Source organism: Anser brachyrhynchus (genome assembly GCF_964034855.1).
Source record: "Anser brachyrhynchus genome assembly, chromosome: 19".
In the NCBI taxonomy this organism is placed as follows: Eukaryota; Metazoa; Chordata; class Aves; order Anseriformes; family Anatidae; genus Anser; species Anser brachyrhynchus.
This window is the reverse complement of record NC_137712.1, coordinates 4,666,710-4,686,590: the sequence shown is the minus strand read 5'-3', so window position 1 is coordinate 4,686,590 and position 19,881 is coordinate 4,666,710. Positions and strand designations below refer to the sequence as shown.

At 48.3% G+C, this 19,881-nt stretch overlaps 4 protein-coding genes across 5 annotated transcripts; 2 read left to right on the top strand and 2 right to left on the bottom strand.

Moving 5' to 3' along the window:
* Positions 1-315: 315 nt before the first annotated feature.
* On the bottom strand, positions 316-6,880 carry MED22 (mediator complex subunit 22). 2 transcript variants are annotated; one of them, XM_080561385.1, is made up of 4 exons: positions 6,708-6,880; positions 6,267-6,347; positions 5,725-5,933; positions 316-1,692 (listed from the first exon to the last, which is right to left on the bottom strand). In XM_080561385.1, exons 1-4 carry the CDS (start codon positions 6,828-6,830, stop codon positions 1,494-1,496), a joined length of 612 nt encoding a protein of 203 aa, XP_080417511.1. In that variant the 5' UTR covers positions 6,831-6,880; the 3' UTR covers positions 316-1,493. The 2 variants fall into 2 exon arrangements, with proteins under 2 accessions (XP_080417511.1, XP_080417512.1); XM_080561386.1 differs by having other exon boundaries at positions 316-1,686; positions 6,708-6,878.
* On the top strand, positions 6,869-11,068 carry RPL7A (ribosomal protein L7a). The gene is made up of 8 exons (XM_080561384.1): positions 6,869-6,962; positions 7,382-7,502; positions 7,949-8,098; positions 8,924-9,064; positions 9,387-9,466; positions 9,788-9,918; positions 10,352-10,421; positions 10,907-11,068. Exons 1-8 carry the CDS (start codon positions 6,960-6,962, stop codon positions 11,009-11,011), a joined length of 801 nt encoding a protein of 266 aa, XP_080417510.1. The 5' UTR covers positions 6,869-6,959; the 3' UTR covers positions 11,012-11,068.
* Positions 11,069-11,723: 655 nt separating this feature from the next.
* On the bottom strand, positions 11,724-16,780 carry SURF1 (SURF1 cytochrome c oxidase assembly factor). The gene is made up of 9 exons (XM_080561379.1): positions 16,508-16,780; positions 15,614-15,695; positions 15,363-15,490; positions 14,902-14,984; positions 13,952-14,143; positions 13,377-13,449; positions 13,038-13,200; positions 12,558-12,639; positions 11,724-12,293 (listed from the first exon to the last, which is right to left on the bottom strand). Exons 1-9 carry the CDS (start codon positions 16,706-16,708, stop codon positions 12,227-12,229), a joined length of 1,071 nt encoding a protein of 356 aa, XP_080417505.1. The 5' UTR covers positions 16,709-16,780; the 3' UTR covers positions 11,724-12,226.
* On the top strand, positions 16,707-18,914 carry SURF2 (surfeit 2; the record flags this gene model as incomplete). The annotated part of the gene is made up of 6 exons (XM_080561820.1): positions 16,707-16,781; positions 17,017-17,171; positions 17,330-17,433; positions 17,876-18,073; positions 18,669-18,841; positions 18,903-18,914. 6 exons carry the CDS (start codon positions 16,707-16,709, stop codon positions 18,912-18,914), a joined length of 717 nt encoding a protein of 238 aa, XP_080417946.1.
* Between the last annotated feature and the right edge of the window lie 967 nt (positions 18,915-19,881).

Here is a 19,881-nt window from a genome sequence, read left to right as displayed (position 1 = left end):
GGCCTACCCGCAGCGCCCCCACCCCCGGTCCCCCTTAGGCCCAGGGCTGGCGGCCCCCTCCCGGAGCAGGGCTGGGGCGCGGGGGGCACCCCTGGGCCCCTTCTGGGTCCAAGTTTTGGCACACACAGAGCACAACGGCCGCAGGAAGCTGCTCCTCCGTTAGCTCGCCCAAGTTTCTGTCAGGGACGGGGCTGCAGCTGGAGGGGTTTGCTGCTGAACGCGTCCTGGAACGCTCGTCCTAAGAAACGCTCGCGCTTAACGGTGTCATGTTGTCACAGAAGGTTGTGGCTGAAAACACACGCTTGAAAAAAAAAATTATACAAAAGAGTTATTTTATTAAACCACCTAGTTACAAAAAAATAAATGGAATGGAAGGAAGAGAACAGGAAGTAAACCGAAACTCGCACCCAGAGAAACAAGGCGGTACAGCGCAATGCTGGGGAAGCTCTGCTACGCTGTTCTGAAGGCATCAGCTCTGCGGCCGTCATGGTGGTGTTCCAGTTCAACTCCATCCCCCTTAGACTGCGCAGTCAGAGCCACCTCTTAACAACCACAGAGGGCACAAGTGCCCAGCTGCCCAACAAAGCACCAAAACTGTTCCTTTGGAAGGAAACTGTAACCGAGTCACCCACCCTCTAGGCTCTATATGCCTCACTTGGCTCAAGATTTAATTAAAGAAACTATCACCAACATAAATGCTAGTTTTGTGCTAGCTCACGCTACACTAATTGAAAGCTGCTGTGTAAATAGCGGAACAAGGAATCAGACTAACAGGAGTGTGTTCCTGCTTCTATCTACAGCCTTAAGCGAGTCCCATCATTTAATACCTCAGTCTGATTCTCAGTTTGCCCTTTTCTTTCCAAAAGGCAGAATACTGTTCGTCGATACAGGCCTCCTAGAGAGCCTCCTCCCAAAGGATTCCTAGGAAAAAGTTCAAGTTTGTGAAGCATTTTGACAGTGAAGAATGCTGAGTAAAAATACTAGAAGATTCTTAAGATTCTGTTCTAAGTAGAACAGAAGTTGTCTGATGGCATCCTGAGAAAGCTTTAAAGCAGCCAGAATGTCAGAAACCTTGGGAACCGCGTAAAGCCCCCGAAACACACAACTGCCAGATTTGGCTCGAGTTTCCTAGCCCTAACAAGTTCAGCTCCCAGCACTCTAACATGTACTTACTGTGAGATTCACATGGAAATAAATTCTGGATTTCTAACAAACTCTACACGTAACTGTCACGGAAAAGCAAACCTAACTCTAATTTGTTAGAATAATCAGCTCGGTATTTACTTATCACTTTCTCTTAAGCGCGAGGAACACTCGTGGCAGTGTCCCAGGCACGGAGAAAGCACTGTGGCTGTCCAGTGCGCAGAATCCCGCAGTCACAGCCCCAGTGCATTCTCCTGACAGCAGGAGTTGCTCGCTCAGTACAGCAGGTGGAAGACTTCCAGCAGCTCAGCGCCACCAGGAAGAACGTGGTCAGCAGCAGAGAATCCTCTTCAGGAGTGCTCCGTCGGGCCCGCCCCATGCCCGTTCACGTGAGGGTGCGATGGGGTCGAGCTCTGAGAGGTAGCAACGCTCTGCTCTGCTGTGGCAGTTGTCAGAGGCATGGAGAGGCTTTCGGGGGACAGCGTGGCAAAATCTTGTCTCCAGTAGGCTTCGCACAGCGGGAGATCATTGCTGTCACAGAGACTGTAGCTTTCCAGAACAAACAACCCCAGTAAGGAGAGGCAGCAGGTGCAATAAGAAAGGAGGGGAGGGAGGAAAGGGGAGGGAGGAAAAGCAAGACAGAAGCAAAGCATTAAGAAAATGGCAAAAAAATGTTCATGGATGTAAGGTCTGTGTTCACAAATTCATCACAACTCTTGGGGCACTGGCCTTTCCTAACACACCCCTCAGGGGCTGGTGTTGAATCTCATGGGCCTGGGAAGGATCAGGGAAATTTCAGAGACAAAGCTGTTGCTACAAACTGAAGCAGAGGCTCGGTTCTCATCCAGACACTACGAGTCCCTAGAGAGATCTGGGCAGAAGTTCTGACACCCCAAAGATGGGAGTTCTTGAGCGAGGCAAAGACCTCATCCACACTCTTTTCTCTTGGAGTCTGATTGCAGCCTATGTGAGGGAGAAAAATCTCAACCATGCTCTAAACTTAAGTCTATTTGCCTCCTTGCCCCTTCAGTAAAGCGCTCCACAGAAGGTCTGTGTCCTCTTTTGAAACTCCCCAGCCTATAAAGTGCTGTCAGCTTCTACAGGTTTCAGCAGTACCAGAGTTAACAGTTCTTACAAAGCAGCTCGCTGGATTTAACCGCTAGGCTACAGTCAGATGAATCAGCAGCATGGGAAAGTAAACAACCGGCTAATTCTTGCCTGTGCTACAAGGAAAACACGACGTGGAAGGGCAAAACTAAAAAATAAAGCGATGGAAAAAACTGGAACAAAAACAGAAAAAATTCCAAAGAGAGGAAGGAGCTGCACACACAAGAGACACCCAAGACAAAGTGAGTGCTGGAGCAAAAAGCAGCTTGCGATCAGAGTAAAACAAACCCAGTGGGTCCAGTGATTTTGTCGTTGTAGCTTTATTTACATTTTTAACGTATGGACTTGAATAGATGCTTTGGGAAATAGTTTAAGTGCAGAAATACGAGACACTTCAAATTGCACAAACATGAAACATGTTGAGGTCTAAGTCCACACTCAAGACAGCTCCTGTGATCTCAGAGGAGGGAGCAATGGAACATAAACACAAGTTTTGGGTTTAGGATGACAGAAGGCAAGCTGGACTTGGAGTTACTGCTTTGGAGAATAAGCACACAAAGCACTAGTTGCAAGCACCTAACATTTGAGCTTTTTTTCTGGCAGCATCACCCAGCTGGCATTGCAGTAGGAGTGGGAAGGCAGAGGATCCAGGTTTTATACCCAGGGCCTTTGTTAAACCCCTCGGAAGATTCCTATTGCTGGAGCAGGACCACCCTGCCCTCGAGTCCCCAACACAAAGCAGCTCTGGGTTCACTTAGTGAAAACGTTTGGGACCGACCCAGAGCTACGGTCCCTTTTCTGTCAGTCTTAAACCTCAAGCCGTGGTTTCCAAGGAGAACCTGACCACGGCATCCACCACACCTGTCCTGGTAGGTCAGTTACTAAGAATATGTTAGCTGCATCGACGTGGAGCTGCTCCTCCTGCTGCCCCAGTTAGAACAGTTCCAAAAGCCTAACACTCACCTCTCACGTCCCACTCCTTGAAAGGCCGAGTGGATGAGCAGCAGCTGCACGGCCCACAGCAGCACCACCCAAATTCCTATCCTGTCCTTTGAAGGCTTCTTAGAGCATGAAAGAGACCTCGCTGCTCCCCCCGGGGCACACAGCCAGGTCTGTGCACAAAGGAACAGCTCCAGGAAACTGCTCAAACCCAGGGACTGAAAGCAGAGTCCCCCTCAGAGCTCTCTTCTCAGCTTTAGTCTCATCGACCTGCTTTCAGGTCCCCTCATCAAATCCCCTATGTGCACACGAAAAGCTTCGCAGGGAAGCGCAACCCTACAGCCAAGACACATCCTACTGGGTACTGGCTGTGGTGCAAGGGGCTGCCTCCCAGTGCTGTTAGCACAAAACAAAGGCAGTGACAATTCCTGGGCAGGACATGCTCCCTCTAACGGGCTTTTCACAGCTGTTGGGAAGCTCACTTTTCTACAGCCTCCCTGGAGGGACAACCTAAAACAAACTCGCCCCCGAACTTCAGGGTAACCGGGGCGCCGGAGAACAGTTTGGCAGGACAGCTGTCTGAAACCCACGTCCTGTCCTCAGAGGACTGTGCGCCTCTTTATAAATCCTGTGGGATCAAGCCCCAAGAGAAAGTAACGGAGTACAGACGGGAAACCCCAGCTGGGCTCCCAGGTCAGCACAGAACGTCCTGTTGGTGGGCAGGCCACCTGTTACATTCACAGCCATTTAAACATGATTATAACGCTCTAAGGCTATGTGACATAACAGAAATGCTTTCCCACATCAGACAATAAAATTCCATTAAAAATATCTTAATGTTAGAATTATAAAAGGACTTTGAATAAATCACTGCTTCTGTATTTACACACACAATTTCTTTGGTGCAGAAAAAGGCAGGAAGGAGCACGAGAAGGGAGTTAAGTGCTAAAAGCAATGATTAAGTGCTATATGATACGAGGTTTCAGTGGAGGGATCATAGCTCTGTACCCTAGCTGAGCTTCCTCACCTCATGACCACTCTTACAAGAAAGAACGTGAAGGCAGATCCATTCAGTGTACCAGGAAAGAAAACCATCTGTGTTTAGATGTTAGCTCTGTTACAAAGGGTTGCTTTACACGGCATCTTGTACCAGGCAGGTAAGAGACCACGCCAGCATGGTCAGAACCCCCTAGCCCAAGAGGGAAAACCACTGACACACAGCCACGGCAGCCTGGTGGCGGTGGGAGAGAAGCTCCTCTGGCACACGTGAGGCACTGCCGCCCCACACTGGGTCACCCTGGTGCAGCCCACGCTGTGCTGCGTGCAGTCCACGTAGTGGATACATCCCCGACCCATCAGGGCCAGGACTAGTGCTTAGGTCTGTGATCATCGCTCTTCCTTTCCGAGACGTTTCTAGGACCCCTTGCCACCTCTCCCAAAAACTGAGTAAAGTTTAAAAAAAACGACTCTAAACTTTACCTCAAGTTTTCTTAAAGTATCGTAGCAGTTTCTAAACTATGTCGCATCATTTTAGTGTTAAAATATTTATATTACCCATAAACAGTGGCCTAAGTTGCAAAGATACTGAGCAATTATGGTTTTAGTTAACTTATCTGGGGTTATAGACACTCAGAAATTTTAGAAAGAGGGAAGAGACAAAAATGGAAAACCTGGTCATGAAAATTTTTTGTAAGATTTAGAAAATTTTTGGTTAGAATTCGCACCACTATTGCACTGATTTCACTTAGTTTGGACAGTGCAGCCAACATAATCAGGTTCTCATTTGTTTTCTCCTGCTTTCATTTACAAGTGCTGGAGTGCATGACAAAAAAAAAAATAAAATTAAAAAAATAAAGTGCCTAAATTCTCTAAAACCTGTTTTCTAAGTAAAAGTGTTTTTAAAATCTTAAAAATTCCACAAACAAATGAGTTATAAATCTTCCATAAAAAAATCCTATCACAATACTTCATAATTCAGTGAAACTGAGCATGTCTTTTTTGCTCATTTCAAATGTTCACCTCAACAGGACTCCAGGCAACTGGAGCAGTGGACTACAAGAGAAAAGGCACGCTGTGTTACCAGGTCACTTGTGAAAGAACTCACCACAAGGATGGGGGACGTGTTAATCTCATCTAACATTAGGACCCAGCTCAGCAAGCTACACTCTCCAGGGAGAGATAAAAGTTCCTACAGAGGGATATTGAGACTGAAGCCTATGTCCCCCAAGGAAATTCATCTCCTTTTACAATGATTGCAAAGGATCCTATGCAAATTATCTGTCAAATCTAGCCAACTGAAGCAGGCACCTAGATGCTGTGAATATCTCCTTCACCAAGACATTTATACCCTGTAGGATATCCGCAAGGAAGTGGCAGTTGTTTTAAGTTGCTGAGAGTCTGACCGAATTATAAATAGGAATAAAATTTTGTTGGGAACATTCTCAAGACCTATACGCTAAGGACTACTTCTTGTCTGGACTAACTCCCCCAGAAGGGGTGGAGTCACTAAGGAGAAGTCCACTGCCCTATTTGTACCTGGAAGAGTAATATTCTTCTTCTAGCTCGTACAGGTCAATGGAGATCTCATCCCGTAGTGCAATCAACTTCTTGTCACATTCCTCCTGCAAGCTCCTCAGCTGCTGGTTGCGCTGGTTGATAGCTTCATTCACAGAGGGGAAATCATTGAGGATCAAGAACTGCTTCAAGTCAGACACAAGTTTCATCAGGGACTCACCAGCTCGGACCTCGTAGCAGGAAGAAAAATCATGTAGCATTAGTATATTAAAAAAGTGCTCGCTCCAATTCTAGAACAAGGTCCCCCAAGCTGCTCTGACAGCCCAAGCCCCAGTTAAGATGAAGCTCCCGCATTAGGTGAGGATTCTGACAGAAGTCTGTAGCTGGCAACCATGCTTTACCCCCAGAGGAGGACTTTACCCCACAGCCACCCCGAATATCAGGTTACTCTTTCAGCAGCAGTCCTTGTGAGTGCTATAAAGGCTGCTCGGAATATAATAATGAACCAAACCACTCCTGAAGGACGCGCTGCCCAACGATTTGAGTATGAGAGTGCTACTTACAATGTTTGCAGCTCTGACATGCATCTCATAGTTATCTTGTTCACCCTGCGTTGCTCGAGAGACTTGAGTTTCATCCTCAATCTAAGCAAAAAAAAAGCACACAATTCCACCTTCACACACCAAAACCCTGACACGACTGCCACACTGGAAGGAATTTCGTTTCAGCCCAGTTCAGCCTACACCTGCAACCCCTAGGGCTGCCTTCGGGTCGCCCACTGCCCACCTCTGTCAGCCTGCCCCATCCCCTCAGCGGCTGCCCTCACTCAGCAGCCCCTTTAGGCTGCCCCAGGGCAGGAGGGGGAACTGAGAGCCACCCGCCCTGAGAGGGGACCCTGCTCCCTCGGGGGGAAAGGGGTCCCTCGGGGGGGGAAAAGGGGTCCCTCGGGGGGGGAAAGGGGTCCCTCGGGGCCACCCCCTGGGCTCTCCCCTCTCCCCTCCCACCTTAGCAGTCTTGATGATCTCGGTGAAGTTGTCCATGATGGATTTGACATCGTCCTTGAGGCGCTTGTTGTACGACTGCAGCAGGGTCTCCTTGCTCTGCGGCAGCACCCGCTGCTGCGCCATGACAGAACCTCCCTCCTGCCCCCGCCACCCCCCCCGCCCCTCCCTGCCCCTCCCGTCCTCTCGCGAGACTTCGCAGGGCGTAGAAATCCCGCGGCGCGCCCCGCCCTCCCCTCTCCTCCTGCCTCCAAGATGGTGAGCGGCGGCTGGCGCGGGGATGGTGGGGGGGGCCGCCGTTATCCGCCGCCATCCGCCCGCTGAGGAGGCGCCGCGGGTGCCCGGCAGCCCGGGGGGGGATGTGGAAAGGGTTCGGGATGGGCTTGTGGTGGCGGATGGCGGGCTGCGGGGCCGAGGAGCCGAGCAGCCGAGCGGCGGAGCGGGGCGGCCCGGGCAGGCCGCAGCGTTTCCCGGCCGGAGGAGGCCGCTCCCGGCCGGAGGGAGCCTCGTTAACGTTTTTAAGCTTTATCGAAGGGTTTGGGCTTGCGAAGAGCGAGGCATCTTGCCTGGCTGGATAAGTGCCTGGAAATAGGTATTTCTGAGGTGGGCTGTAAGCTCTTAAAGTGCACCAAGTAGTTCAGGCAAAAAAGAAGAACGTGCTTATTTTCTCTTTGCAGCCGAAGGGAAAGAAGGCCAAGGGTAAGAAGGTGGCACCTGCCCCTGCCGTAGTCAAGAAGCAGGAGGCCAAGAAGGTCGTCAATCCCCTCTTTGAGAAGAGGCCCAAGAACTTTGGCATCGGTGAGTAAGGGGATATTTTTAGGCTACTTCAAAAAATGTTTTTTTTTTTTAATTAACAGACATGTAAATAACACTGAATTGTATTGTAATAAAACTGTAGAGTGGAGAAGGAAATACAGGCAGTTGCTCTACTATCAGTGGTAGAGCTGTATTTTGCTGGATATTTGAAGGTGTCTATGGATACCTTGCTAGATTTTCCATGCTGCAAAGCTGCATTACATCTTCCTGTTGTGGCGAATCTTGCCCTTTTACATAGGATGCAGTCATCTAAGTCAGGTTTACGTAGTACTATTTTTATACTGTGTGCAGATGATGTAAAAAAGTATTTGTTATCTGAATGGTTGTGCTGACATACATAACCACCAAGATCGCTGATGCACTCCTGCCTGTTCCATACTGCTGCTGTGTGGTCTGGAACGGCTGTGAGTTAAAGTCTGTATTTCTAGGACAGGATATCCAGCCTAAGCGTGATCTCACACGCTTTGTGAAATGGCCCCGCTACATCAGACTCCAGCGCCAGAGGTCCATTCTGTACAAGCGCCTGAAGGTGCCTCCTGCAATTAACCAGTTCACTCAGGCTTTGGACCGCCAAACAGGTAAGGGTGTGCCCCACAAAATTCTCTTGACTTGGGTCTTCAGGGGGTTGTGTGTAAGGAAAGAAACCAAAATAAGACTTAAAGGTAAGCTGCAGTATCGCTGGAAGCACTTTAGGGAGGCTTTAATAATGACTGTGATAATAGGAACAACAAGCTGTCTTATGAATTTGCTGACCAAAATTTTGTGGCTGCTATGTGTTTTGAAAAGGGAGTAGAAAATACCGGGGCTCCTACTTAGGGATGCAAACTCAGAATTGTTGTGTTTCCATTGGAGACTATTCTTCTAGCTTGATGGAGAACATGTAGGGTTTTTTGACTGCATCAGATAGGTTGAGAAATCTTTCTCAGTGCAGGCTTTGGAGGGAAAGCTAACATCCTGCAAGCTGACCCTGATATATATATATATATGTAGGGGAAAAAAATACTTCAGGGGCTTCTGTGCATGAGTGAATAGTCTTTTTCAGGTGATGGTGTCTGTGTAAGAAATTTTAAACCTAAACAAGTAACCCTTGTAGATGTTGTCAAACAAGTTGCTTGCTTTAGAGGAAAAAGTGCACCACCTTTAACTGTAGTTGTTGTTGAGTTGCAGATGCTTTCTCACTCAAGCATTAAAGGAGTTGTTGATGCCAATAAAGGTGCATAGGTGGTAAATATGGGCTCTGGAGGCACTCTGCTAGCTCTGCCCTGCATTGTGCAAATGATGCTAACTTGCTGTCTAAATACACTTGATGACAACCACCAAGATCGCTGATGCACTTGAGTCCCTTAAAAAATAATGCTGAGATTTTCAGGTTACGCAGCTAACTAGTCCATGCTCTCTTCCAGCTACGCAGCTTCTGAAGCTGGCGCACAAATACAGGCCAGAAACTAAGCAAGAGAAGAAGCAGAGGCTGCTGGCTCGTGCTGAGCAGAAAGCTGCAGGAAAGGGAGATACTCCAACCAAGAGGCCACCGGTTCTGCGGGCAGGTAAGTGTACACGAACTTGTCTATTTGCGTATGTGGGAATGGGGTGCCTTCTGCTCCAGCCATACAGAATTGGACATGCTATGGCAATGATGTGTGAATTTCTTCACCTGAACTTAAAGTGAAGAGCAAAATAGACGAGCTTTTTAACCCTGAGCTTTAGCAAATTGTCCATGGAACTGCTTCTCTTGTGTTACTGGAAGGATGTGGAAGTTTTCACAATTTTCTTAATGGTGTGCTATGGAAACAGCGGGTTGGATGAAGCTTATGTGAAAGCCCTGAAAAAAGACTGACCTAAAACAAACATTTTTGACTTGTTTTTCAGGTGTTAACACTGTCACAACTCTGGTGGAGAACAAGAAGGCGCAGCTTGTAGTGATTGCCCATGATGTGGACCCCATAGAGGTAAGCATACTCAGTAGTACAAGGTAGAGCCTGTGTAACTTGAGCTGAGGTCAGAACTGGATTTGGGGTGAGAGTGTATTTTGGGACAAATAAACACATAAAAACTTGTTTACCACAAGTGGAGTGCTTATGCATGTTCTTAGTTGTCGTTTTATTAAGCTGAGGCTTGGCCCTTGCGATGATGTATGAATTTCTTCACCTGAATCAATGCTGAAGAGCAAAAACGAGCTTTTTAACACTGAGCAATTGCCACAGCCCAGGCCAACTGAGAGGATAAAAAGCTGTTCCCCCTCAGTGATAAAGCACTCTGTCTCTTTTCAGCTGGTGGTCTTCTTGCCAGCCCTGTGCCGCAAGATGGGAGTGCCATACTGCATAATCAAGAGCAAGGCCAGACTGGGGCGACTAGTCCACAGGAAAACGTGTACCTGTGTTGCTTTCACCCAAGTTAACCCGTAAGTATTCTGTGTGCTGACTGGATGCACTGTAGTGGAGAAAAGAAACCGGCCATAAGCACAGACTATAGGGCTGACAGATACCAAACTTGAGCTTCTCTAGTTTAAAGAAGGAAAACAGAAAAAACAGCTTGCATGGACTACCTCTCTAATACAGAGGACTTCTTGTATGTAGCAGTCTGTCAGATGCTGGAGCTATACATTACTTTGGTTTACTAAAACGGATGGCTTACTCTTAACTGAGATCTGTAAACAGAATTACCATCTAAGCACTGAGAGTTCTTACATCTTTGATGGTTTGAGTGATTAACCTTTTGTAAATGATGCTATGCTTAACCTGAAAAACGTTGGTATTCCAAGCTGTTTAATCCTGAGACAAAAGACTTAGGACATTAAATGGATGCTGCATAGGAATTTAACCTGTCACCAACAGGGAGGATAAGGGAGCCCTTGCAAAGCTGGTTGAAGCTGTCAAGACCAACTACAATGACAGATACGATGAGGTAAGATTCTCTGCTGCTAGCCTTGTCTTTCAGTTCATACTGGTAACATCCCCAACAGCTTCCCAGTGAAATGCAGATGACTGTTTCTGAGTGAGATCAGCCTAAAGCCTGTTGGGTGTGTTGTATCTAGATTTTTTTATGATGTATCCAGATTCTTACTTGAGGGTGGGCTAGAAGGTGAACACTGTCACCAAGTTAAAAGCAAATGCAACTAACACAGGGTGAGGAGTATCGAGAGGTCAACAACTTCAGCTAGACTTGATTCCATTCCTGAAGTCCAGAAGTTAGATGATGGCGGGGAAAGATTTTTAAACTGTCACATCTCTGTGCTGCCCCATGGTGTAGTTCACTGCTTTAGATTTGTAAGAGTTCCTAATCATGGGAGCTCTTCCCCTTGTGTGTAAAGGAGTGGAATTGAGTAAGTCAGTTGAGCGATGAAGTACAAGATTGTAAGAGGTATCTAACTTGTTCTCACTTCTTTGCAGATCCGTCGTCACTGGGGTGGTAACGTCTTGGGTCCAAAATCAGTGGCTCGCATTGCCAAGCTTGAAAAAGCAAAGGCCAAAGAACTGGCTACTAAGCTGGGCTGAAGATGTACTGGACTGCTACCATGGTTTCTGTACATAAAAAGAATAAACCCCCAGATGAAGTTTCAGTGGTCTCTATTAATGAGAGGGTTCGAGACAGTGGGTTGCACATGGTCACTGCCTGACTTCTCCATTTGCCTTCACGCAGATGATTGAATAGCACTGCACAGAGTGGTATGGCGCAGGTTATTTGCTTAGAACTGCCCTTAACTGCTAGTCCCATGTAGTAATTCCTCTCCTTTAAACAGTGTATCAACAGCCCCTCAGCTGCATGTGCTGTGGTGATCAGAAAAATTAAATGGGCTGGGCTAGTTCTGGCTTCAGCCTAGTTTAATTATGTAAACATCTCAGTTGGAAATAGATCTAAATCATCACTACTGCCTAGACTGAGTTACTGTATGGATTTTGTAAGGGCATGTTTATGCAGGGAGTTACAGCATTTTACCTTCCTAAGCAGATCATTAAGACCTTCTCTTTAGGAGGTCTGTAATGCCTCTTGCAGTGCAACACTGGTCAGTGAAGGCGTGCCGAGGTGGTGGGGGCAAGCATCTGAACAAACTTGTATTTCTGTTCTTTCCTGACTGACCTGGTCCTGTGGCTTTCTTGGAGGCTAACAAGCTTGGCAAGGCTCCAGCCCAATCTGAGGGAGCTTCTTGTTATTTCTGCTAGCTCTTATGTTCTTGGTGCTGTTAAGATGTAAGGTACACAATGCAAGTCAAAAGAGAAACACCTGTAGGCCCTTTTATTTATACTGATGCAGCTGCAGTGCATCAGTTCTGACTTCACCCATGACTACTCAGTGCAAAGAAAGCATAAATTATAAACAAAGAAACTATAAAATCCCTTGCCATCATTTGTTTGCACTGAGCATGGCAAATATGGCAGTGGAGAAGAAAGTTTTGTAGCTTGTGACCAACCACGGCCCAACCCCAATAGAAAAATAAATCCTTGAGATTTCTAGAAAGCTGATTCAAGCAGGAGACTCAACAGCCACTTCCAAGTCTGAAGTTGAATGTTTCTGATCTGCAGCCAGAATCATGCTGGTAGGAGCACAGAACTTGCATCAGCTGCTTAAAGGCTATTTGCAGCTTGATAGCTGCACAAACTTAGTGAACGTGGTGTCCTGAGATTGGCTTCTTCAGGACTGATCAGGCTGCAGTCTTCTGTAAGAGTCTGGTGTTGACTGTAGTACAGGGGAGTAGCAGTTAGCCCTTCCCCTCAGAGAGGTATTTTCTGGATAAATTTTCTGTACCACAGGAATGAAGTTGCAGCACATAAGCCATACCTGTGACAGAAAATAAAAAACATACTTTATTTTCAAGATCGATGACACCTCCCTAAAAGTCAGCTGCAATTCAATAAAGAGCAGTCACTTCAAACCACCTTGCAAATATTACTTAGGTTAAAAATAGGTTTGCAGCTGAAGGGCTCACCCAGTTTCACTGATGCAGAAGCAAGAACACCAAACAAATCACTCCCTTGCTTTCAACAGAAAGCAGTTGAAAGCTTTACATTAAAAAAAGGTCAAACTGCTGGCTGGGTAACTTACCAAGTAATGATGTACTGCATGTGTTCGTTTCTTAGGCTCACTCTTGTCTGGCCTCCAATGGGTCCCCCTGGGACTGTGCTTTCTGTAGGTGTAAGAGCGCACGGGTCAGATCTTTAGTTTGCGTGGTGTAGAGCAGCCCTTGCTGTGAGAAACTCAGAGCGGTAAGTCACACGGATACCCTACTTCCTCCAGCCCTGGTGCTCCCAAGGTCCCGGCAAAGCCCGAGCTGTGAGGCACTCGGCCCCCGAGCATGTGGCTGCTTGTCTCAGGGCATCAACCACCACCTCCTTCCAACTGGGGCCTGCAACCCCTTCTCCTCAGTGTGCTGCTGCTCACCTGTGCTGGCTGGCTACCACCTTCAAAACAGTGACCTAGAAAGGTGCAATACCTCTGGAAATGCCTTGGGGAAATACCTGCCTGAACCGAAAAGGGGGAGACTGGTGTAAACTGGACATGGGGTTGGGTTCCTCTGCGACTTACTGAAATCTGCGTCAATAAAGATGGGCTCAGCACCGGTCACTTTTGCCATAGCCTCCAGGTCACGGTAGTGCCAGCGGTTCTTCTCAATGTTATTTTCAGGCACAAAAGGTTTCCGGGTTTCTGATAACCTCACTACCCCAGTGAGATCAATTTCATCTTCAATCTGAAGAAAAGCGCAGGGGAGGAAAAAGGAATCTTTCAAGAGTTATTTCACGTTTCAGCATGTCCTGGTAGAAAAGTCACTTTTCTGGTGACTGGGGTCTGGTCATAAATCAGCACGTTGTGCTATACAGTGGGGACTAGGAGGTGTCATGCAAGACTTCCCTGTATCACTCTTACCTGTCCCTTCAGCCTGGTCTCTGGCTTCAACTTCTTTTTGGGCACAAACCCTCGGTTGACTAAAATCGTGACCCTAGAGTTACACAGACAGGACAAACGTACCTCATGAATTGAAGCAAATTCATTCTTGCTGCTGTCTACAACTAAGTACCAAAGAAAGAAACATCTGAGGGACTCCAAGGGAGTTTAAATACAATTTGGAATCGAGCCTCAAGCACCTAACAGACTGAGAGGCATGCCTTTTAAGGAAGAAGGAGAACTTTATATAAATCCAATCACTAACATCACTCTCTGCAACTACCTGAAAGGACATTGTAGCAATGAGGGTGTCAGTCTCTTTTCTCAGGTGCCAAGTGATAAGACACAAGAAAACAATCTCAAATTGCACCAGGGGAAGTTTAGAGGGGATGTTAGGAAGAATTTCTTCATGGAGAGGGTGATCGAGCATTGGAACAGGCTGCCCAGGGAATTGATGGAGTCCCCATCCCCAGAGGTATTTAAGAAAGGTGACGATTCTATGATTCAGCTTTTCAAAACAGAAATAAGTTGTTCATGAGAACCACTGCTTAACTTACCCCAGTTCTGTGCAGTAGAAAGGAGTAATGACATTTGCTCCATTTTCTGGGTGGGATGTCAGCTGCCTGGCTTCTCTGGCTTCTCGCTCAGGGTCCACAAGTGATCGTGGCAAAATATAGAGCTCCTTGGAGTGGTCAAAATGCCCTCGGACCTTTACAGGTCTGTACTCTAATTCCTTCAACTCCATAGGGCTGCGCAGAACGAGATAAAAACAAAATCACAGCTGTGATAGGCAAAGCACATTTTGGGGATTTTACCCCTAGGACCAGCTGCCAATTAGAAGACAGATGCCTCATGGAATAAGCAGCTGACTATTTTATTACTATCACAGTGAATCAAATCAAGATGATCATGAGTATCCAAAGAGCAGTTCTCTTCCATGGGATCTGTAACCCAATACCACTTCAATGACACACACAGCTGATCAGCAGGTGGATACACTACATGTACATCAAGCCCACAGGGAGAGCTTCTTTCCCATCCCAGGCCATGAAATTGAACAACTGAACTATTTTGACTGTTAGGCCATATGGCCAAGTGATCCAAAAATTCTCTCATGTCTAACATAACCGCTCCACCCGTGGGGAAGGGCCTGCTATTGACCTAAGAATCCTTCCTGCAGGATTAATCCCTGCTCTGGAACATCACAGGCACCAGCTACCAAGCCCTCCTTCTTCAGCCTGAATTACATACCACATTCTCCCAGTGATTCAACCTTTTAACATGGCTTTAGAGTATCCCATAAGGAAGAGTTCACTTTGTTATCTAAAATAAGAGAATGAACATGTTGCCTGTCTTTCTCATTTGCTTGCACATCCCAACTCCCACTGAATTCCTTTGTTTTCATGCAGTTTAGTTTAGCATGAACCCATCAGAGCAGAGACCTTATCTGATGTCCCCAGCACGCTGTCAGTGCTTGGTAGATAATAAACTATCTTGGCTTCCTTACTCTAAAGTCAGAGGGATGGGCTCTGATGAAATTCTTGATGCCAGCTGTGCAATCAAATCTAATTTCCATTTTCGCCGCTGAACCTGAAAGTACACAAATACAAAAGTAACTCCCATTGGCAGAACAGAGCAATGTAATGACCCCAGCAAGCTTTCAAATCTGTTTCTTTGTCATAATTTTCTCCTCAGACCTGACCTGAAACAGCGTAATTTGATATATGAAAATGGAGGCTACTATCTTCATTTGGGGGAAATATTTATACTGGAGGTGTGAAAAACATGAATCTCTCTTTTAAAGACTTGCATTAACCTCACTAGTAGACACTCAGAAAACAGGAAAGTAAAATATCAGCAAATCTTTATCCTGCCTATGGTTTGAACTTGATTAAACAGTCAAAGATGGAAAAATCCTGACAGACCTAAAGTGCTTAATTCTTGAAAAAATGAAACGTTTATTTGTACCTGCCATGTGCCAAGACAGAATGTAGTCAGAGGCACAAGGAGAAGGCCCCATTTGAGTATGACGTCCTCTCCAGATGCATCAGCAGCTGTTGTAGAACTTCGTGGCCTGGTGAACCTCAAGCAAACATCTGAAGAAAGTCAGAATGAGGAATTAGACATGTACAGGAGAAGAGACACTAAATTCCTGAGGAAATGTCACCTCTTGGTATAAGGCTGAAAAATGACAGAGCCCCAAACAAATCCCTCCTTACCTTTAGTTTGCCGAATCCGACTGGAACCCGCTTTAGTTAGAGTATATCCAAAAAATGTTCTTCTGATCAAGCAATTTGATACCTACATGAAATAATAAAGATCCATGGTAGCATTTCTACTTTGGGAATGTTATATCTAGATGATACCAGTTGTCCCAACGACAGCACGGGATTTGGTTTGCTATTTGAGCAACAGCCAGTGAAACACTACAGTTACACTTTAAAAAGAAAATAAATATTTCAGTAACAGAGCAAAATAAGTGATGGTTCCCTTCCCATCTGTGCCATCAGCAAACGTACACAGCATCGTGGTTTGTTTTTTTACATACGTGCTGCCATGCTCGAGTGGCACAAGGACAGCCTCACAGCCCAGCGTTTTGCAGCCGATTCCAGCCTTTTACCCCCCTTCGCCCCGTGCCGCGGAGCCCGTCCCCGCACCGGGGGTCGCACCGGGGGCCACCCACCCACCCACCGACCACCAGAAGGGCGGCGGGGTCCGTACAGCACCGAGCACCGCCGGGGCCGGGCCTCGCCTTGCCCGGTCCGGCTCCTCTCGACGCTCCCGGGCTCCCCTCAGAGACCCCTCGGCTCCCCTCAGCGCCCCCCCGGGCCCTCCCCGTTCCTCTCAGCACCCACTCGGCTCCTCTCAACAACCCTCGCGGGTTCCCCCGGCTCCCCTCAGCGCCCTCCCCGTTCCCCTCAGCGACCCCCCAGGCTCCCCTCAGCGACCCCCCAGGCTCCCCTCAGCGACCCCCGAACCCTCCCCGCTCCCCTCAGCGCCCGCTCCCCCCGCTCCCCTCATTACTCCCCCGGGCCCTCAGGACTCCCCTCAACGCCCCCCGAGGCCCTCCCCGCTCCCCCCTTTCCCCCCTCAGCATCCCCCCGGCCGCCCACCGGTGCCCGCCGCTCCCCCAGCAGCCGCCGCCCGGCTCTCAGCAGCCCCCCTCCCGCCGCCATGGCGGCACCGCCTCCGGCCCGGCTCGTCCTCTTCCCCCCCGGCTCTGTAATGGGAGCCGCCTCCTCCCCCGGCTTGGCCGGCCCCGGAAGAGAGGCGGGCTCCCGCTTGGCAGCGCCTCTCTGTGGCGGCGCGGCCATGGCGGAGGTGCCGGAGGAGGTGCGGCTGTTCCTGAGGCAGCACCCGCTGCTCGGCGTGGCCGCGCCGGGCAAGGTGAGCGGGGCGGGACCCCGAGGGGCTGGGGGTGGTGGTGAGGAGGAGAAGGTGGGTCGTGAGGGGGCAGCAGGGCGGGTGAGGGGCCCGGAGCCTGGCTGCGGCCTCAGGGGTTTCTGCCGCGGGGTGAGGGGGGGGAGAGATGAGGTATGGGGGCGAGGACCGGCAGGAGCTGGAGTTTTCTCCTCTCCCCAGCCCTGCGGAGCTGCCCTGACCAGCCCTTGCTTTCCGCCAGGTGAGGTGCAGGCTGACCGGCCACGAGCTGCCGTGCCGGCTGGCGGAGCTGCAGGCGTACACGGACGGCAAGAAGTACCGGCGGCTGGTGAGGACCGCCGGGGAGTTTGACTATGAGAAGTTTGAGCCCCACATAGTGCCCAGCACAAAGAACCTGTGCGTATTCTTCTTCTTGCATGTTATGCATCGCGCTTTGTTCAGTCTCAGACCAAGTGGCTGAGCTTTAGGAAGTTCTCAAGCATTTTTAATTTTGGGGAAGCTGGGAAAGTCTTTTTAAAGTATTCCTTCCTTTGTTCCTTGCTTCTTTCTCTCAGGCATCAGCTGTTCTGCAAGCTCACCCTCAGACACATAAACAAGTTTCCAGAGCACGTGCTCCGTCACGTCCAAGGGAAACGCTATCAGAAGGCCCTGAAAGCATGTAAGTTGGCTGACTCCGTCTTCAGAAAAGCTACTTGTTTCCTTGAGCTGTTAAAATTCCAGTATCTCCCTGTGAAGAGAGGGTGTAAACTTTCTCTAGACTGACGGTAATTTACTGCAGGTGCTCCTCAGCTGGGAAGGAAGAGCCCAGCTGTAGGGAGCAGTTGGCCTCTTTACCAATACTTTGAAACATCTTCACTTGAAAGGAGTGGTTCTAAAGATTCCCCCGGAGTGGGGGTGCACATGTCCAGCAGAGACTCTGTGTTAACGTCTTTCCCATCTTTAATGCTCCATGGTATCACTGTCAATTGTATGAATGTGTCTTAGAGCTGGAGCTTAACTTACTTTTGAGTTGTTTTTAATATAAAGTGGAGGTGGAAATAAACAGGACGCAGGTGGCTGGGTAGCCTTGCTAAGTGCTGCTCAATCCCTTGCACCATTAGATGAGGAGTGCCAGAAGAAAGGGGTGGAATATGTCCCTGCCTGCTTGCGACAGAAGCAGCAACGGAGGCAGCACCCTGACGACCAAATGAACGGGAGCAGGCAGCCTCAGAGAGAGGAAGAATTCTGGGAGCCGAAGTCTCCCAGGACAGATGAGGACGGAGAGGAGACGGATGACAGCATGAGTGATCTGTACCCACGTGAGTAAGAACATCGGTACCACCTATGTCCTAAAGGGAGCTTGCCAGCTCATCTTCTCACACCTTTATTCTGCTCCTGTCTGCTGGAGACGTGACTTTCATTCAGTTTGGGGGTCTTAGGTTTGGGAAAAGCTTGCCACCACTGAACATGAAATAGTGTTTCTCACCAAGTAACACCAGAGTTGGTCACATAAGGTGTGAGGGGAGGGATACAAGATCTGCTGGGCTTTGCTTTAGGTCTCTCTGCTTGCCATGTTTTTCAGCAATGGCAGGAGCTGGTAAGGCTGTCCCACTGACTTATGGCTGGAAGACGCTGCCTCGCCATAGGAGAGCGGAGCTGTAAGACCCCAAAACTGCCTGTGTGGCCCAGTTTCAAGAAACGGGCTAGTGAGAGCTCTAAGCTCGTTCCTAATAAAACATCAGTGTGTTTATTTCTGAAGTATTTCAGTAGTGACACATAAATGACAGGGGTTAATCCTTGGAGGCTGGAATCAGCTTGTCAAATCACCTTTGAGATGTGCTGAAAGTAAAGCTAGGGGTAGGCAGAGCCTACGTGCACAAGGAACTGATCCCAATCTAAATCTTTGTATTTTAGCTGAGCTCTTCCCTGAAAAAAGCCCAGCAGCTCCACAAAACACAGAGGCCAGCGATGACTTTGCAATAGACAGCGAAGAAGATGAGGCCAAGCTGACTGGGGAGAACGGTGTTGTGAACGGTGAGGATGGTGGAAGAGCGGATGTGAACAGAGCAGCTGGCAAGAGGGGAAAGGTGGGAGTCACTTTGCTGTGTGCCGCAGTTGGGGAGTGTGAACAGGCATTCTGTCCTGTAGGTGTCTGTCTGAGCTATTCCTGTCTAAGAACCAGCAGAAGGTGTAAAGCTATTTGGGAGAATACTTTCCCTGAGTGCCAGCCACTGGCTTGCGTTCTGGGGTGTGAATTACTAGCAGGAAATGTTTATCCTGCCTGCTCTAAATAGGGATGTTACTGCCTGCATAAATATCTCATCTGTGATTGAATCCTGCTGCACAGTTGCAACAGGGAGACTGAAGTGGGTCCTTCCTTTCCACACACATGCTTCTGAAATCACAGGGTGATTTCAAAACTTTTTCTGCCTCCTTTGAGGAGCTGGCCACATCTTGCCTTTGGGTGTGCTTACAGGGCAACATACCCTGATCCTTCAGTGTGGGAGGCAGAAAGAAGTCACATAAGATGGATAAAGGCTCTAAGGGAACCCTGAGAGAGGTGCTGGAGCCCTTGTAATGGTATCAAGCTGGGAAGCTCAGGCTGGGGGAAGGATAGGCTCATTTCTGTGGGGAGACTGTCACTTTATTTAATGGAGTTTGCCTGTCAGGAATGCTAACTTGCAGAATATGGCCAGAAACCATCCTGGCTAGCCCTGTGTTCACAGTGACTCAGACTGTGCTTGTTCTGTTGCTTGTTCAAGGAGCACACCTGATTTCTCTTCAAGCTATCTTGTAGAGGTCTGGGTTTAATGTTTAGAAAAAACTGATCAACTTCTTCTCTCTACAGAAACAGTCAGGCCCTTCAAGGAAAAAATTCAAGCGTTGTCATCAGAAACCCAAGAACTTCAGGAAAGCAACCAATGGCAAATAAACTTTAATGATAAAAAATGTGGCTTGAAGCCTCTTGTGTAACAATTCCAGAGGGTGCAGAAGACTGAAGTGTTTGCCCTTACACCTTGCTGCCCATTCCTGTTAACCGATACAACAGGGGGAAATAGTGGGATGGAATTAAGTTACATTCTAACCATCGCTAGCCATCCCCTGCTACCAAACCAAGAATTATTAC

Excerpts from the sequence above, each read along its gene's own strand:
- SURF1 (XM_080561379.1), bottom strand. The coding sequence starts at position 16,708 with ATGGCCGCGCCGCCACAGAGAGGCGCTGCCAAGCGGGAGCCCGCCTCT. Across the intron at positions 15,491-15,613 it reads TCGGATTCGGCAAACTAAAG|ATGTTTGCTTGAGGTTCACC; the intron begins GTAAGGAGGGAT and ends GACTTTCTTCAG. Across the intron at positions 12,294-12,557 it reads ATGCAGTACATCATTACTTG|GTATGGCTTATGTGCTGCAA; the intron begins GTAAGTTACCCA and ends TTTCTGTCACAG.
- RPL7A (XM_080561384.1), top strand. Across the intron at positions 9,467-9,787 it reads ATGATGTGGACCCCATAGAG|CTGGTGGTCTTCTTGCCAGC; the intron begins GTAAGCATACTC and ends GTCTCTTTTCAG. Across the intron at positions 10,422-10,906 it reads ACAATGACAGATACGATGAG|ATCCGTCGTCACTGGGGTGG; the intron begins GTAAGATTCTCT and ends ACTTCTTTGCAG.
- MED22 (XM_080561385.1), bottom strand. The coding sequence starts at position 6,830 with ATGGCGCAGCAGCGGGTGCTGCCGCAGAGCAAGGAGACCCTGCTGCAG. Across the intron at positions 6,348-6,707 it reads AGATCATCAAGACTGCTAAG|ATTGAGGATGAAACTCAAGT; the intron begins GTGGGAGGGGAG and ends TTTTTTGCTTAG. Across the intron at positions 1,693-5,724 it reads GAAGAATATTACTCTTCCAG|CTACAGTCTCTGTGACAGCA; the intron begins GTACAAATAGGG and ends TGTTCTGGAAAG.